We start from the raw sequence: 19,599 nt of genomic DNA, 5'->3' as shown, positions 1-19,599 counted from the left end.
TGTAGACCTTCCAGAACAAGGGGCAAATAAGGTGTTGTCACAAGAGAAGTTGGATCAAGAAAAAGAGACATGACCGCCATAAACTACTACAGTTCCAGCTGCTACTGAAGTAGTGAAAACAAAGGAAAGAATGACGAAAGAGGCTGGAACATAGGATCAAGGCCAAAGAAGCCAACAAAAACCACGATCGCCTCGTTCGCAAGCTGTAGTAGAGGAAAGAGAAAAAATAATAAGGTCATTCAATATTGATACACATTTAGGCCATATCAAGCTCCAATTCCAATGCCAAAGAGCTCTCTACAACTTGCACGAACTAGAGCTGGAAGACACCAAGAAAGAGGCGAATAGAGCTGTGAAAAGCACATTGCAGCTACAAAACAAGATAGAGGAGTTGCAAAAAGTTCAGCTACAACTCCAATCAGAGTTGCAAAGAGAACAAGAAAATGCGGCCTATTACTACAAGGAAGTCCAACAATTTAATGAGGCCAACACTAATGTGCAAGTCGAGCAACAAGGACTAGAGGAGGAGCTAGCCAGAGAAAGAGAGCATAGTGAAAAGCTGCAAGAGTCCCACGCGGTGTTCAACAAGACTTTGACCCAGCTTTTAGCCCTGCAGAAGGAGATGCCGAGCTCCTCAAGCTTGACAACTACATCAACCTCGCCGAACAAAGAGGTCCAAGATCTAAAGGAGGCCCTTGCTCAAGAAAAATATGACAGACAAATCATGACAGCAAGGCATAGAGCACTGCAGAAAACCAAAGATGAGGTGATTGAAGATTTGAGAAAGTAGTTGGCAAGGCACGGGGAGATTTGGAGGCTCTAAGGGCAAGCAAAGCCTGAACAAACGGCCCCGGTGGAATTTGAGCAAACAGAACGATTTGAGCATTCCACTTTTGAAGCTCACCAAACAAACGCCAAGTACAAGCACAGGAAAAGTAACGTAAGAATCTGAAGATCCAGCATAGACATCCATCTCGGATTCGGCCAAGGAAGAAATTCAGCACTGGATCTCAGAAGTCAAAGACCCCTCACACATATAATATTTGCAATATGAACTGAAAGTCCTGGAATCGGCTGCCCTGCTCATGATCACTGCAGATGAAGTAGTAAAAAACCATGGGCATGAAATGATTGCCATGCCACTGATGCGGCAATAGGCCAAATTATGGAAACAAAAAATGCTACATGCCCTTGAGCCAAACAACAGAGGGGATTACAGAGATGTTCCTTTCATTGTCGCGATACAAATTCAGACTATCATTGACAATCAACCCCTCTGGCAAAAGAAATGGTTTGAGCAGTGACCAACAAATGAAACATACCATAGGAATGCTCCTCATCATCTGAGGATCGACCCAACTTACTGTCCCATCAACAGACGGCAATCTTGGGACAACTTTTACTCTTGACAAAGCAAAAGACCGGCAATATTGAACCACCTCATCATAACAAAGCAAGCAATAACAACCCTCTGTCAGAAAAGTATATGGTTTAGATGCTCAGAGGGGTCATGAAGGAGATCCCAGATCTCGCATGCCAAATGCTCGTGGAAATTGCCAAGATGCTAATCACCTGCATAACGACATTCAATGATATAGAGGTAGCAAAGCATCTCTGGCAGGTTTTTGTGGAAGGCACAAGAGAGATCTGTTGGAATATGGAGACATAAATCCTAAGCAAAATTGTCATCATGGGATTCTATGCGAGAATCATGTTCCTGCCCTTCCACTACATGTAGACTTTCGAGGAGGCGTTCATGATCGGATTCTTTGAGGTAGAATCCTCCATATTTAATGCCATGACCAAAGATCTGTCAGCCCGACATATAGCCTATCAGAGCACTCTCAGCAATAATCCTTTCAGAGAGCTGGTGACAAAAGTGGAGATCGAGGCAAGGGTGCAAAAGTTTAGGAACCTCACTGCGATGCTAGAAAAAAGACCGATCAACTACTAGAAGACACTCAAAGACAGATTGCATGAGGACGCGCAATGAATAGGAAGGGGCGAATGTTTGGTGGACACAGTGGACTAACATGTAAAAGGCGAATGTACACCAAACATTGTAGTACTCGCTCAATTTTTTGAAAGAAGTGGTGTAATTTAGCTAAAGAGGATTCTCAATTGTAATATATTATGTCATGCCCTCTTAGCCTCTTTGAGTCTACACCCCTTATAAGTGGTCGAATGGCCGCGGGAAAGTCCCCTTAACTCTTAAGTCAAAACCCTTAGTTTTTGACTAACACATTATCATTAGCTTGAAGGAGTATCGGACGTTTACTGTGAGAGCCTCTTGCTGTTACAATTTGTAATCCACTTTTTTCCTTATCTGGTAATCAGAATTCATTTCCGAATAGCACATTGTGTGTTCCTTGTCTCTTGCTCTACAATGTAAGTGTAATCATTCTCAATCTTGTTGTGGTTCACGAAGTCTTGCTTGTGAGCTAAATGCATTGATTTGAGGTTTTAAATGGTTGTTTTTTGATGTTTTGACCTTGGATAAGTGTTGCTACGTTTAGGAGAGACCTTTTCGTGTAGTCCTGTTTCAGTTTTCTACACATTTTTTGTGATGGATCATGATTTATGTACCTTTTCAGATGGCTGCAAAACTTGATAGGATTAGTACCCTTAGGTGTTGTAATACCTCTTCTTAAGTTTCGTTGCATGCCGAATTCGTTTGGATGTCGAAAAGACGTGATGACCTAGAGCAGTGAGATCGGACAAAGACTGATTTTCTGATTAAGAAGTGGTTGATTTGCTTCCGTCATAGTATGAATAGCCCTCGGAGTTCACTTTAGTGAGTGACACTCTCATTAAGTCTCCGTGCTCCATCCCGAGTTGTTTCTTTACATATTGACATTATGTTAATATCAAAAAGCTATGCTACAGACGTTCAAACACTACATAGGTTTGGAAACTCTCTCTCTCTCTCTCTCTCTCATTTTGGACGAATGGCAATACACCGCTTCTACCGCATGCTCTTGCACGTCGTGCGGTTGTGTGCAATTTGAACGCTTTCTAAGGGTGGGTACATACTGCATGGGTACCACGATGCAACCCCAAATGCGGTGGAAATCTAGTTGTGCAGAGTGCACATTGCATGTAAAAGGTGATGTACAGAAAGAGTGCACAATGCAACAACCAATCAGTTTTGCAATCGTGGACACATCGCAACCCTATGCAACGTGGTGTCAAGAGATCAATGCTCAGCCTCTCACCCTGCTAACAAAAGTGCGGACGTTCAACTTGTCCGGAGTGTGGGTCCCGGACCAGGTAGCCGCCCGGGCCCGGCATTTGGAGACGCGCCTCGGGCAGGTTACAACGGGCAGTCTGAACCGTGCCTAAGGCCTTATGCATGCCGAAAACCACCAAGGATTGCATAGCAATGCGGTATGGGTTCAGCAGCTACTCTAGCAGCTGGCCCGTCCTTTCCACCTTCGTCACCTGTTGCATTCCCGCTGCGTGCTTCCAGCCTATGCCCTCGCGCTCCAAGCCCCTCGTTTGTCCACTCCCTCATATCCCTGCAGGTCCAGCACTCTCCAAGCATTGGCAGGATACAAGGAAGCGGGGGACTCGTGAATGAAACCGTCGAGACAACAGAAGCAGCTGACGATTCGGACGGAGATGGTGAATCATCAGCTGACAGCACAGATGAAGATGGTGAAGAAGGTTGGAAAGCAGAACTTTTGAGTGAGCTGAACCCCTTGTTATATTTGCAACCCCACAACCAAAGAAAACTTAATCGACGAAAGGAAATCTCAAATGGAACGCCTCTCAGCTCAAAACCTGAAGCAGAAGCGCCAGACTGGACAGAACGTGCTCGGCAGCGAGCCTTGCGTGTCCTGGAAGCCCGAAATCCAGCTGCTGCAATTTCTCTCAAGAAGAAAATCGAGCCCACCTCCAATGGCAAAAACAAGAGGAAAAAGAAGAAGGAAAAATCTCAGAAGCATCTAGTGCCTGACAATTCTGGCCTCCGGAATGCGCGGTCGAAGATCTCTTTGAAAAAATTGGAAGAGGCTTTAAGGTTGCAGGACGACAGCTTTACCAGTACTACTGATGATGCTGATCCTGTGAGTGTTAGAGCAAATGTGTTGTTTGATGGTTCTCCTGCTGCGGATGATGACTTTGACCTTGATGGAATTGACAACATTGATGACTTGACTTTGGGTGACGAAATTGAGTTTGGTAGATGGAATACCAGTGGCGATGATGCACGAATGAGCAACAACAGTGAACTTGATAGGATGGAGACAAGTAAAGCGTTCTTGTTGGCATTTGAACATGCAACAGAACAAGGATCTGAAAGGGAGCGGAATTTCAACAAGCAATTGGTGGGGGCAAAGACTGCGCTAGAAGTTTTAGAAATTGTGGGAAACGCAGAGGAGAGGGTTAGGTTGCTAGGGCTTCCTTCTCTTCTTACCCCTCTGAACGCAGCCACGGCGCTTCATCGGATTGCAAAACATATGGAGACATCAGGCACACCCAAAGGTGATAGGCTTGATTTTGCCAGAAAGAAGTTTATGGCCGAACTTGTGGCTAGGTCTATGGAAGTTCTAGCAGGCTGCTTGGCACAGGGCTTATCCAACATCGCTTGGGCTCTCTCCAAAATTGGAGGGAATACTCTTTATCTTTCAGAAATGGATGTTATTGCCAATGCAGTATTGTCAAAAGCTTCGGACTTTAACTCTCAAAATGTTGCAAACACATTAGGTGCGTATGCATCTATGCAACATGCAGCTCCTATCGTGTTTGCAAGCCTGAGCAGCCATGCTGTAGACACCTTGGAGGCATTCAGTTCTCAAGAGCTTGCTCAAGTTTTGTGGGCACATGCTGAGCTAATGCAGCCGGCTGACCCTCTTTTGGACGCCTTGGATAGCATTTGCTTGTCATCAGAAGAGGTTTTATCAGATTCTCTCAGTGATTTGAAATGGAATGCTCCACATTTCAAGCATTTTCTGTCTTCACTATCATCTCCTCGCAATTCCAACCCCTTTGGCAATGCCTCACCTGAACATTTGGCAAACTTAGGATGGTCATATGCTGTGCTAGATGAAATGGGTAGACCCAGTTTCAAGTACTTATGGCAGATGCTAGAGTCTATCTTGGACCAAAATGTTAACAGCACAAGCGATAGCACACGTGGTCTCAGCACATGGCATTTGTCTCAGATTCACCAAGTAAACCTTTGCTTGCAGTATGGTTATTCTCACCATACTTCGACCTTGAGGGTTTTGTTAAAGGATGCTGCAGCACGAGCATGGGAGATTCAGAAACACAAAATATGGTCACCCTCTGAGTATCAGAAGGATGTGAAGTGGTTTCTTGTCAGCATGGGTCAAGATTGGGTGACTGAGTACACTTCGGCAGACTACTCGTTGGATTTCGCCCTTCCTGAGAAAAAAATCGCTATAGAGATTGATGGCCCATCCCATTTTATTCGCAACAATGGCAAGTTACCTCGAATCTTCCATCTCAAAGAGCTCAATCTGTATTTTCCTTTTGGTCACTGGTTACTATGATGGTGTAATCACCGTCTTATTGCTTTCAGATACCATCTAACAGGTTTCCGATAATCCCGTGATTTGTGTTTTTGGTATCAGGATTACCGTTGGGTCATACTATCCTAAAAAGAAGGCTTTTATCAGAAGCTGGCTGGAGGGTTCTGCCAATTTCCTATGAAGTGGTAAGACTGGCCTTGCTTGCTTTATGTTACATAGTTAGTAACACTGAGCTTTTTCACAATACAAAGCTTTGTTGGCACTTCTGGTGCATGCAACAATTCCGGATTGGATTTGGTCTGTCTGAAATGTTTGGCAGCCTCTATTTTTAGGAATTCCAGCTGGTGCTATTGATTCGCTTTCTCGTTTCTACATCTCCTGCAGTGCCTCCGTCCTTTGAAGGCCTTGTTCATACTAAAGGATCTTGTGCTTCTAAGGTCTATGTGCTACTTTGCAGTTCTGTTTCAGGCAAGCAAAGAAGTTTTTCAGGTACATGAAGCGGCAAGTCATCGACTACCAAGTGCCCTTGGTACATGCATCCTTGAGCTTGGAGCTCCATGCTATGGTAGTGATAGGCTACCAAGACAAAGCATGCATGTAAGACGGTTTTTAAGAATGTATAGGTGGGACACTAGCAACCGAACTGATCATGTGGTACCGTAATATTTCTGACAAAAGGAGATTTTTGACAGTCCAATTCGCACATTTTGGTGGGAAACCGTCAAAGAGATCTTTAGCTCTACATCTCTCTTTGCTAACCTAGTTGATCATTTGAGAGCTCTTGTGGTTTTGGGAGGGCCTTTAGGCCGTTTGGGGGTGCTTTCATGGCCATAGCAAGGGGCTCCTTGCCAATTGTACTCAAGTTGGCACAAGTGATTAAGTCAGTGACTTTCTCAATAGATTCAACAAGTCGTTATTTTCCCAGAAACAGGTATAAAGGGACGCCTTGGGCCCCATTTGCTTACAAGTCGAAGAAGTAGCCGAGAAGGAAAGTAGCAGTCCATCTTGGATGTGCCTACACCCTCCTTACTTGGCGTTGTTCAATTCATGCTGGCTCTCAGCTTGCTTGTGTAGAGCAAGGAGTTGCCTACGTTTTTCCGTTAAAAGGATTAGCCAACGAACTGCAGCCATGCAAGATCTCAGATTAGTGTTTTGGAGCGAAGATCACAGCACAACTACCTCTCAAATCTGCGTGTTTGCAGCATAGGTTAGATCTCATATCTGGCCCATCCCTCCCTTGTGTAGATTGCAAGAAGACACTCCATTGGGCTCTTGAAGTCCCAAATCAGATCAGTCTGAGAGTTTGCAGTTTTCACCGAAGAAGAAGCTCTACCAAGGAGAAGCAAGATCTAGCAGCTAGTAGAAGACTGTAGAGCAGACTTGGACACTCCAAGTCAAGAATCAATCGCGACAACACCAAATAACCACTTCAAAACAATTCACAGATCACAATAGATTTGCACTGGCCCGGCGGAGTTTCGTGCCTAGAGATATTGGCCCCAAAGATTGGCGCCCCTTTCGGTATTTCTTTATGTATTAATCAATCATCAAAGTACAAGAGAGCGGTTACGGTTTCACTCTCTCAGACTCTGCGTCCAGATGCTCTGAGAAGTGAGCCTAAACCGTGCATATAAAGATTACAAGGGATGCCCAAGAGCAGAGCCCCAAAAGCTTAAAAGCAGTTTCTCTCTCTCACTCCCTCTCTCCATGAGAGCAAAATAAAGCAATTCAACTCTCTTTCTCTCTCTCCAAATCTTTGCGTGGCCAAAAGCTGCAAGAAAGAACGTCGCTAGCTGCTTTTTGTAGCCTCCACAAAATCTGGAAATCTGTACTGTTGCCATGTGGCACTGGCGCCAGCCTTTTTTAGGGTTTCCAGCCACTTAGGGTTTCAGCCAGCAGCTAGGGTTATGGTTTCCAGAAATTAGGGTTTTCTGAAAATTAGGGTTTGCAGGATTTTTAGGGTTTCTGGCAGAAATTAGGGTTTCTGTTGCCGATAGCCACGTCATCAGTTTGTGACATACCCCCTCTTGAAAGCATTGTAATCGACCGCGATTACGCTTGCAAAACCGATAGAAGCCATAAGCCATCTTAGCAGACACTCACTGTTAGTACCTACGTACTAGGAACACACATCTAGTACATGTACGAAATCGACAGTCACAGCACATGACATCACAGGACATCACTAGACATCACAGGACATCACATGACATTCAACATTCATTCAGATCTTAGACCATGATTTATTGGCAAGGTAGCTAGCAATCACATCTAGATCCAATCGGGACCTCATCGATGTCCGATTGACTAACCCCTATTGCAACCATGTCTATTCAAGATCAATCAGACCAAAATGCTGCAGTCATTTCGTCTATCAATTCCTGCACTCAAAAGAAGTCAAGGACAAATGAGTATCTTTATCAGGAATTCCATTTTATAAAGTCATCCAACAGAATACTATCAGCTCTGAGTATCCCTGAAGCTCAAAGAGACATCACTGACTTTAGTATCAATATCAAGGCATCTGTTGACAAAGGAGCGGAGTAACTCCCCTTCTTGTGCATCCCACTGCACAAGATCTTCGGCCAAGCTGAATTTCTGGGTTCCGTTTGGAGTAGACTATGCTAAACCAAAACATCGAGGTAAAGTTTCACGATCCGAGGAGTATCTGCTAGGTCCTACTCCTCCATCCACTTCGCATTAAGTGCAGGATAGTTCTTAAACTTAACCAAGAACCGCCTTCGGACTTCTTCGTATCCGTATGTGCCAAAATCTGTTCAGGAACAAGGATCTCCTCGTTTTCTTCCACTTCGGGTTGCTCATCAGGCTCCCCATCATCAGACACATCACCCTTAACAGGTTTCAAGAGACTCACATGCAATGCATTGTGAATCCTCCAAGTATCTGGCAGTTTCAATCGGAAGGAGACATCATTTATCTTTTTGTTAGGTGCAACGGAATGATTGTTTGCACTTTGCTCAAGATGAGTGCTCCGAACTGTGCTCAAGGTTCCTTTTAGTTCTTGTGGAAGGGAGAGCCTTCCATTCTTAATGGAAAGTGCTAATCACAACAAAGTGAATGGACACTGTGCGTGCAAGTGTATGAGACTGAGAGATAGAGAGAGAAGAGAGATACGACACCAGAGACGTTGTAAAACCCTCCTCCGAAGGCCCCACTCTCGTCGGCGAGAGTGGTCTACTTATTGATTGCACAAAGTGGTACAATGACGATGCAATGGATTGATGCAACCTGGGACTATGTCGGTGACGACGACGGGGATGACGATGACGACTTTAGGGCTGAAATCTGTGGTCTTCTTACTGCTGAATTTCAGGGCTGTTTCGGTGGCTGAAAATGATTGTTTTGGCTGCGTTTTCGAGGGCTGAAAATGGCTATCTTCTGCAACCAACTAGGGCTGAATCTGCTGCAAATCTTAACTGCTGAAAACGCTGCTCATCTGCTGCATCAAGGGCTGGAAACCAAAAACGCTGGCAGATCTGGGAGCTTTAGCAAAAACGCTATGCCAATCTGGGAACTAGCTGGCGATCATGGGAAACTGGAAACGCCAGGCAAGGGGGTGGTGTTGGTGAAGACCAAAACGCTAGGGCTGACTGTCTATGGCGATCAAGCAAGGCTGAAAACAGAAAACGCTGGGGCTGTTCTTTAGCGTTAGTAAAAATGCTAGGGTCTTGGATTGTCGGCGAGGATAGCAGGGCTGAAATCGCCAACTTGTGGTAGTTGATGGCTATGACCAAAAACGCTAGATGAAGGGGATGCTGGCGATGAGGTTCTTGAGGGGTTCTTGCTGAGAAGACGCCTGTTGAGCGGAAGCTCCTGTTGCCTCTTCTGCCCTTTAGTGCTAACTAGGGTTTGCTTATATATTAACTTAGCAAAATTGTCCTACCTACTTTTGTGTTGGGAAGTCACTTAAAAATAATAAGTGAAAAATGTCAAAAATAGGGAAAATAGGCTAAATGCACTGGAAAATTCTCATGACTAAATCTGATGGATTCTAAAGGGAATACTGATGATCATGCTGTGTGCAACCAGAAGATATGCATCTACACTAAGTGACTGGGCATGCACGCCGCACGGTCTATGAATAGACTCACAAAAGTGTCATATCACTTCTAATCTAGACTGGTACCGAACTGTATGGCGTTGAGGGAGATCGCCAATAGCATCCGGAATCCTGGAAGGGACTCTTTGCCGGCCCACTCTGATGTGTGGGTCGTGCGGTACTTGAACTTCATAAAGGTCTGCAACGCTTGCTTCTTTGGGCCGCGCGGAAAGCGACAGTCTTCTGTGGCTCCTTCGATGCTTCAACTTCGTCTAGAGTCATGCTTCTTTCTTCTTCAAGAATCTCCATGGCTGAAAATTCCTGAAACCATTTCCAGCACAAAACCATGAACATACCCATTCCATGTAAAGTGAGTGGAAAAAATCTTGTCTTCGCTAAAGATTGTGTATGCAATGTAGATGAACATAGAGACGGAGTGACAACCCGTTCATCAAACACATGCAAACAATGAGATCGAATCTTTCTCTGTGTCATGCCAAGGAAGAGACATGGAATGTGACTTCCTTACATACATACTTTTCAGCTTTTCACGAAAAATCCGCATACATTCGTGCTCATCCATCAGTGAAACGTGCTCAACATACAATATGTCATGCCTAGAAAAAGGGATCACATAAAGATGCTTACTAAAATACAAGAAACGATCATGAATGAAACATTCGAACAATGCGTGCATATCAATCATACGAACACATAATACTTCCTGTGAGGGTTTGTTGGACCTAGGTTCGAGAGCCAAGAACGGTTCTTCCTGAATGATCGAATCGTCCTATGGGGGTTCTTTGGACCTCGACTCAAAAGCCAAGATTGGTTCTTTGTGATTGATCGAATCTACAACGAGGTTAGCTTCGCTAGAAAAAGCATCCACTAACACATCATCCTTGTGAACAATCACATCATCTACATGCAACTCATCATGCTTGTGAGAAATCATATCTTGATCATGCAAATCATCACGCTTGTGAGAAATCACTTCTTGATCATGCAAATCATTATCATTCAAATCATCATGCTTCTCATAATCATGCAAATTCTGTGTGTCATGCTGTGGAGAAAAAGAGACTGAGAGAGTCTCCTTCTCCTGAATCCTTTCAATATTGTCCTGCTGTCATAATAACTAATATGTAATTCTCCTAAATGATTTTCTCATGTTAAACTGATCATTTAATATGGGAAAGTACCAGGGGAGAAAAAGCTAGATTATTAGTAAAGCTAGCAGACTGGTTGTCACAAAGTGATGACATGGCAGACAGCAGAAACCCTAATTTCTGCCAGAAACCCTAAAATTCCTGCAAACCCTAATTTCTGCCAAAACCCCTAATTTCCAGAAATCGCGGAGGCTATTAAATTTTTTATTTTTATTTTTGGAAAATGAAGAGCGACGCGAATTTTGCTTTTTTTTAATAAAAAAAAGAGAAAAAGACTCTCAAAGAGAGAGAGAGAACTGATGCTTTTGATTTTAAAAGCTTTTGGGGCTTTGCTTTTGGGCATCCCTTGTAACCTTTAAATTAGTGGTGAGGGCCTCACTTCTCAGAGCATCTGGACGCAGAGTCTGAGAGTGAATCCCGACCCACTCTCTTGTACTTTGAATTGATTAATACAAAAAGAAATACCGAAAGGGGCGGCAGTCTTTGGGGCCAATATCTCTAGGCACGGAACTCCGCCGAGCCAGTGCAAATCTATTGTGATCTGTGAATTGTTTTGAAGTGGTTATTTGGTGCTGTCGCGGTTGATTCTTGACTTGGAGTGTCCAAGTCTGTTACAGTGGTATCAGAGCACGGCCGATTTCTCTTCTACGGGAAATCCGATCCCTGATTTTTTTTTTCCGCGGCACCTATGGCTTCAGGCAATGATCAGTCGACTCCCTCTGCATCTGGAGATGTGGGCTGGGATCACAACGAAGATTCAGACAGAGAGTATGGCCAGTCTCGGCCTACTCAGGCGGAACAAAGAGAGATGGAGCGTCGTCAATTGATTGGCGATGCAACAAAGATGATGCTCAATTTTGCCAACGACCCGAAGATGGCAAAATATATGAACCAGACCTCTTTGGAAGAGGTACAGACGGAGTGGCAGAGAACCACAACACTACTCCCGAAACCCGCTCTCAAGAAACCTTTTGCCTCCAAGAAATATACGGAGAAGGAACTGCAGAACGTGGTTGATGCACGGATTGCTCAGCTTTTGGACACGCAAAACAAAGCCAAAAAGCACGGCAAAAAGCAGAAGAAAGGCACTGACTTCCCGGGATATTTGGGTCGTTGGTCGACATTTGACAAGGCAAAGAAATTGAAGAAGCGCGTCAAGTTTGAAGACCTACCCAGAAAATAGCAGAAAATACCCCTTTGGATCCCTACTGTGGGCACCCTACTGTGACCAGTGTAACAGACTTGGACACTCCAAGTCAAGAATCAACCGCGACAGCACCAAATAACCACTTCAAAACAATTCACAGATCACAATAGATTTGCACTGGCCCGGCGGAGTTCCGTGCCTAGAGATATTGGCCCCAAAGACAGGCGCCCCTTTCGGTATTTCTTTTTGTATTAATCAATTCAAAGTACAAGAGAGTGGGTCGGGATTCACTCTCAGACTCTGCGTCCAGATGCTCTGAGAAGTGAGACCCTCACCACTAATTTAAAGGTTACAAGGGATGCCTAAAAGCAGAGCCCCAAAAGCTTTTAAAATCAAAAGCATCAGTTCTCTCTCTCTCTTAAAGAGTCTTTTTCTCTTTTTTTTATAAAAAAAAAGCAAAATTCGCGTCGCTCTTCATTTTCCAAAAAAGAAATAATAATAATAATAGCCTCCGCGATTTTCGGAAATTAGGGTTTCTGGCAGAAATTAGGGTTTCTGCTGTCTGCCACGTCATCACTTTGTGACATACCCCCCTCTTGAAAGCATTGTAATCGACCGCGATTATGCCTGCAAAACCGACAAAAGCCATAAACCGTCTTAGCAGACACTGACTGTTAGTACCTACGTACTAGAAACACACATCTAGCACATGTACAAAATCGATAGTCACATCACAGGACATCACCAGACATCACCAGACATCATAGGACATCACATGACATTCAACATTCATTTGGATCTTAGACCATGATTTATCGGCAATGTAGCTAGCAATCACATCTAGGTCCAATCAGGACCTCATCAATGTCCGATTGACTAACCCCTATTGCAACCATGTCTATTCGAGATCAATCAGACCAAAATGCTGCAGTCATTTCGGCATCAGTTCCTGCACTCACAAGAATTCAAGAACAAATCAGTATCATAATCAGGAATTCCATTTCATAAAGTAATCCACCAGAATATTGTCAACTCTCAGTATCCCTGAAGCTCAAAGAGACATCAATGACTTTAGTATCAAAATCGAGGCATCTGTTGACAAAGGAGCGGAGTAACTCCCCTCTTGTGCATCCCACTACACAAGATCTTCGGCCAAGCTGAGTTTCTGGGTTCCGTTTGGAGTAGACTATGCTAAACCAAAACATCGAGGTAAAGTTTCACAATCCGAGGAGTATCTGCTAGGTCCTCCTCCATCCACTTCACATCAAATGCAGGAAAGTTCTTGAACTTAACCAAGAACCGCCTTCGGACTTTACCTTTCTTCGTATCGTTATGTGCCAAAATATATTCAGGAACAAGGATCTTCTCCTTTTCTTCCACTTCGGGTTGCTCATCAGGCTCCCCATCATCAGGCACATCACCCTTAACAGGGTTCAAGAGACTCACATGCAATGCATTGTGAATCCTCCAAGTATCTGACAGTTTCAATCGGAAGGAGACATCATTTATCTTGTCAGTGATCTGGAAAGGTCCGTAGTATCGCATACTAAGCTTTGGAAAAAGCCTCTCCTTTCCTTTTTCTTTCGTAGGCGTGCCTTCTCAAAAGTAAGAGCACCCAATCATCCTCCTTCAGTTTCAAGTCGCGACGATGGTGATCCGCTGCCTTTTTCTGTCGGAGACTCCTGCAAAGTCTCGCGAACCTTGGCAAAAGCCGTATCCAAATCTCGCGAATATTCATCCGCTTCCAATATCTAATCTTTCGTGCTCAGGAAGGATGGAACCTTCGCAGCACTTTCAACAATCTCACATGGCGTCTTCCGCGTCGAAGAGTGTATCGTGTTATTGTAGGCAAATTCCACCAAAGGTAAGTTCTTTTCCCATTGAGTCTTCTGATCCGAGATACAAGACTTCAATAAATCTAAAATCACTAAATTGGCAATCTCAAATTGCCCGTTAGTCTGCAAGTGGAACGATGACGAGAACTGCAACTGCGTGCCAATGTTCTCCCAAATTGCCTTCCAAAACAAACTCATAAATCTGGGGTCTCTGTCGGAGACAATAGTCTTAGACGTGCCATGTAATCGAGAAATCATCGTGATCTTTCTGTGTTCTCGGGAGATCAAAAATGAAATCTATTGCAATACTTTCCCAGGGGTGGGTGGGTATGGGTAAAGGCTGTAACAATCCCTGTGCCTTATGCCTGTCAAACTTGACCTTCTGGCATACTGAGCAACTGCGCACAAACTCTTCCACATCCTTTTTGAGTCTCAACCCAAAGAAGTATCTCTCTACCCCTTTCATGGTGGTAGCAATGCCGCGGTGACCCGTAAAAGGTGGACAGTGGCATTCGGTCATAACCTTTTCCCTCAACGGCTGTGTAACGCACAACATAGTCTTTTTCATCAAGTAGCCTTCCCGAAGGGAGTATCCCGCTACTGTCTCCCCATCCCGTATCCGTGTGAAAATATCTGCAAAATCTGTATCTGTGGCATACTGATCGACCATATCCTCGAAGCTCCTATGATGTATCACGGAAATAGCCAGAACCAACGGTTTCTGAGACAAAGCATCTGCCACCACATTCTTTTGTCCCTGCACATGGACAATCTGGAAGTGGAACTATGACAAGATGTTCGTCCACCGCATATGCTTTTCCGAAAGCTGCTTCTATGACAAGAAGTAGCGCCAACTCTGATGGTCTATAAAGACAGTGAAATCCGCTCCGAGTAGGTAATGCCGCCACTGAGCAAGAGCATGGATAACCGCCAAAAACTCTTTCTCATAAATCTGTACTATCATCTCCGGCCTAGAGAACAAACGGCTGTCGTAAGCTATGACATGGCCTTCTTGCATCAAGACCGCACCCAGACTACGACAACAAGCATCACAATATACTTCAAATGACTTCTGCAAGTCCGGCAAAGTCAAAATAGGTCCCGTAGTCAATTTCTCTTTCAATGTCCGAAAGGCAGTCACCTCTGTGGGTCCCCACGAAAAAGGTACTCCTTTCTGTGTCAAGGTATGCAAACGGGAAGCAACCTCTGCAAACTTTCGTATGAACCTTCTGTAGTACGAACACAGTCCCAAGAAGCTTCTAACTTCATGGACATTCCTCAAATCGGGCCAATCACGGATAGTCTCTATCTTGGCCGGGTCCATTTGGACTCCTGCTGCTGACACAATGTGTCCCAAAAAGTGTATCTCTAGTAGGAAAAAATTCACTTTTCTTTGCATTAATCACTAGCATGTGATCTCGAAATGCCTGAAAGACTTGAAGCAGATGATCTCTCTGTTCTGCCTCATTCTTGGAGAAAACAATGATGTCGTCAAAGAAAGTGCCAACAAATAGCCTGTACTCTCGAAAAATCCTGTCCATCATCTGGTTAGATGTCGCGGGAGCATTGGTTAAGCCAAAAGGCATCACCAAAAACTCAAATAACCCAAAAGTCGTCCGAAAAGCAATCTTGTAGACATCTCCTGGCGCTATCCTGATCTCATGATATCCACTCTTCAAGTCAATCCTGCTGAAGCACGAGGATCCTTGTAACTTGTCGAGTATATCATCGATCCTAGGAATCTGAAATCTATTCTGTTCTTGATGGTGATTTCGTTGAGAGTGCTATAATCGATGCACATTCTCCAAGATCCGTCTTTCTTGAAAACCAACAACACTGGAGAGCAATACGGTGAAGTACTAGGTTGGACAAGACCCTTTTCCAAGAGGTCTTTCACTGGGTTCATAATCTTTTCATTCTGTACTCGGCTCACACAGTAAGGTGGCCGATTCGGTGGCGTGCTTCTAGGTATCAGATCAATGGTTTGATCTTCAAGCCCTCTGAAAAGCAATCGGCATGAGTGTGGAGAAAAATATTGGCGTTCTTTTGATCAAGTCAAAACATATTCAACCTTTATCCATCGTTCAGTTCTCTTCCAAAAGAATGAGTAAGAAACTAAAGTTCATCAAGTACAATCTCTAAGCCCTTCATTTATCAAAGTCGCTTTCTCGGCCCGGTAGTCAACCACGGCGTAGTTCTTGTGGTACCAAGGGATCCCGAGTAGAACATCACTCGCGTGCCCTGAACACCCCTGTCATTGCAAACGAAGTTTGCCAATGCTCGGTGTAATGGCAACATCCCATCAGAGTGCCAGTCGAACTACCTCCGCCTGTGGCGTCAGTCTCTCGGGCGTAGTTCCAAATCGAGCCGCCAATTCCAAGTGAAAAGAAGTTGGCCTTGGCTCCTTCAAAAGAGCTTCCTGATCCTTCACTTTGCCCCAAAAAAAGCGGCAAAGTTTGTACTTTCATTCATTAGATTCGGTGCAGGTCCCACGCCATGTGGTACCAGTTCTGCTTTTCTATCTGCCTTTTCTGCGACATTCCTCAGCTGCTCTCGAACTCTCAGACATGTCGTCGTCTTTATCATTCTGTTCTTTCTGTGCCTTATCAGGGCACTTTGCGGAAATATGTCCATGTTCCCCGCATCCAAAGCACTTCCCCTCTCTGATGAAGCGAGCTCTCTCCTCAGGAGTAAGCTTGGGTCGTGCAACCTTTTTTTTCTCTGGGTTGCTCTTTTTCATTCTACTTTCATTACAAGAAGTCTGTTCGGCTCGTTGTGTCATGGCCTCATCTGTGGGGTAGGTCAGACTGCCAGAGTGAATGGCAAAGCCCCGCTTCACATGACTCATCAAGTCCTGAACAGAAGCTGACTTCTATTCCAAGCAGTGATTTCGGATCTCTGTAGGTAGACCCAAGGTAAACTGCTCAATCTGTTCTCTGAACGAGATCTTCTTGAATGAAGAGGCGGGTAGAAAAGAGCTCCAGAATCTTTCACAATAAGAATTCACTGTATCGCTCTTTGTCTTCAAACTTAATAGCAGAAAATAACTTAACATAATGAGCATTTCATTAAGAGCAAATTCCTAATGAGCATACAAGAGTGCTTGGTTGGAGATAACAACATTAGCATAACACCTAATTAGTTTGGCATAACAATACTTGAAAACAAGAGAGAAATAGAACAATTGACAACTATTGAGGACCGGATTTACATGGACCGGTCTCTCCTCCATTAGACATTTGTATTATAACTTCTCCCATTAAGAGAGACTTTTACAATTCTTTGTGTTCCTTGGTCAAAACTCGTCGGTGCTATGAAGATGGAAGCTTCATGCACCAAACTTACATGTGATAACACATAACATTAGTTACTCATTGGTCTCAGACCCAAGACCTCACACACTTTCGAAGATGGTGAGAGCTAGCGGGGTATGAGAGTAGATCTAGAAGAAGAAGGAGTATTCTTACGAGAAAGAAGTATTTCCTCACTTAATTACTCTCGTAGCTTTGCTTAGCTTAGTAATTAGATAATAGAAGAGAGAAGCATGGCATTGAAGCTTAGCTCTTGGTTGGATTTGCATTCCATATCCAAGAGTTGTTGGTGTAGGCCTCCATTCTCAAACTTGGAGAAGAAGATGAGCTTTCCATTAAAAGCTTGGAGAAGGAGATGATTTTCTTGCTCTACACATGAATTGTGTGAGTGTAATGCCCTTCCAAAACAGCCCTCTCTCTCCTCTTGGTTGACCCCCCTTGCCAATTACTCATGCTGCATTCCTATTGGCCCTTGAAAAGCCTAGCATATAGTATTTGAGTATGAGTTTTACTCTTGCTGGCTTCCTATTAGCCCGTAAATAATTTGGCCAATAGCCTTTGAGAGGCCCAGTCAAGAGCCTTGTGACAAGTGTCCATCCTTTTTTCCATTTTGTAAATGCCAAATAATTAATTTAATTATCTGCTTTGCTATTGGACTTTTTAGTCCTTTGGCCAATAGGAATTAAGCAATTTTAGAAACTGTTTAATTATCATTGGACCTTTTGACTGTCCAATAGTCTTTTAGAGAGGCTATTTCTTATTGGTTATTTTTTTAGCATTTATAAAAATAAAATTTTAGTTTACACTAGCTAACTTCTCATTGGTCCACCTCTGTGCCCATCCAATAGGATTCATGCAAGAATTGGGGGTTTCTTTGCATGCCTGACATGTGTCCTCTTTACTTTGTGGAAAGGATAAGCTTAGGTGTATAGTGTGTGTGTGTGTGTGTGTGTTTGTGTGTGTGTGTGTCTAGTCCTTATTAAGCTTTGTCATCTTCCCAAAACGTTTTTGCTTTTGTCCTCTAGCTTATTGGCCTTTTGCACACGCACAAAGCATCCGATTCCATTTACAATTGACCATTGGACTTTACACTTTAAAATTTTGGAACTTAACCTTTTGGAAGTCTTAATGGCTGAACCCTAAGGTCTTTGGAGCCCATTCATTGCACATTGCACATTGCTCTTGTGTAGATGGTACCCCTTTGGATCCCTACTGTGGGCTCCCTACCGTGACCAGTCTGCTAGCTTTACTAATAATCTAGCTTTTTCTCCCGTGGTACTTCCCCATATTAAATGATCAGTTTAACATGAGAAAATCATTTAGGAGAATTAGATATTAATTATTATGACATTACCTCTCTCTTGAAATCATAGTCGTCCTCGACTATGAGGTAGAGATGATAAAGCATAGTCATTAGTCCTTTTCTTAGCGGGTATAGGATCCCTATTTTACCCTACGACACCGTTCCACAATGGATGACTAATCCATTTGGCGCTTGAGAGCCGAAGCTGCCGCAAGCATGTCTGCACATTAGTCCTATCAATCTTCCATAGTAGAGCGACAAGCTCTACTTGGTGTTTGGGAGACGTCGTCTCCGCAAACTTGATCCTAAGCATGCATACTTCTTAACATTTGTGCACAATAAAGAAAAAAAGAGCCTTATAAGACAAAAACATTGATCATTTAAAACATATTTACATTTGCTTACTCTAGGGAATCATTGTAAGCATTGACAAGGTTTAGGTTATCCTTTAATTGTATGCTTTGCATCCATCTAGCATCTTCAAAAGGATAATTCTTAAACTTAATAAGATATCGTCGGATAATCTTACCACCTCTCAATACCTTGTCTTCTTGTCGGAGAATGGACTCTGGCTGCAGTACCTCTTCTTGGTCTTCAATCTCCGGTGGGTCTTCTATGGTTGCTTCTTGGGGTGGCTCTCCTTGGTAAGGTTGTAACATGCTCACATGAAAAGCATTGTGTATGAGCCAGTGGTTGGGCAACTTGAGCTGATAAGCCGTCTCATTGATTGGCTTAAGAATCTGAAAGAGGCCATAGTACCTTTTTGCTAGTTTAGCATAGTATTTTTGGTGTCCCGTAGGATTCTTGCCCGTCGTCTGCCTTAATCGAGCCTCGGGAAATTTAGGCAAAAATAAACTGTAACAGACTTGGACACTCCAAGTCAAGAATCAACCGCGACAGCACCAAATAACCACTTCAAAACAATTCACAGATCACAATAGATTTGCACTGGCCCGGCGGAGTTCCGTGCCTAGAGATATTGGCCCCAAAGACTGGCGCTCCTTTCGGTATTTCTTTTTATATTAATCAATCATCAAAGTACAAAAGAGCGGTTAGGGTTTCACTTTCAGACTCTGCGTCCAGATGCCCTGCGAAGTGAGGCCCTCACCACTAATTTAAAGGTTACAAGGGATGCCCAAAAGCAGAGCCCCAAACGCTTCAAATCAAAAGCAATTGCTCTCTCTCTCTCACAGAGAGTCAAAACATGAAAGCAAAAGCATTCTCTCTCTCTTTCTCATTTAAGTAGAGAAAAAGCGAAATTTGCGTCGCTCATCATTTT

General features: G+C 43.8%; 1 protein-coding gene across 1 annotated transcript in view; it reads left to right on the top strand.

Annotated features, from left to right (window-relative positions):
* The first annotated feature begins 3,341 nt into the window (after positions 1-3,341).
* The window catches only part of RAP (RAP domain-containing protein), a 55,948-nt gene continuing 39,690 nt past the window's right edge, over positions 3,342-19,599 (top strand). The window contains exons 1-2 of the mRNA XM_086491319.1: positions 3,342-5,445; positions 5,598-5,680. Coding sequence (XP_086347445.1) covers positions 3,390-5,445; positions 5,598-5,680 — 2,139 coding nt within the window. The 5' untranslated portion in view covers positions 3,342-3,389. The remainder of the gene's footprint in view (positions 5,446-5,597; positions 5,681-19,599) is intronic.

Source organism: Adiantum capillus-veneris, chromosome 19 (genome assembly GCF_014529385.1).
Source record: "Adiantum capillus-veneris isolate H3 chromosome 19, ASM1452938v2, whole genome shotgun sequence".
NCBI lineage: Eukaryota > Viridiplantae > Streptophyta > Polypodiopsida > Polypodiales > Pteridaceae > Adiantum > Adiantum capillus-veneris.
The sequence above is the reverse complement of the archived record's forward strand: the minus strand, read 5'-3'. Positions and strand labels throughout refer to the sequence as shown.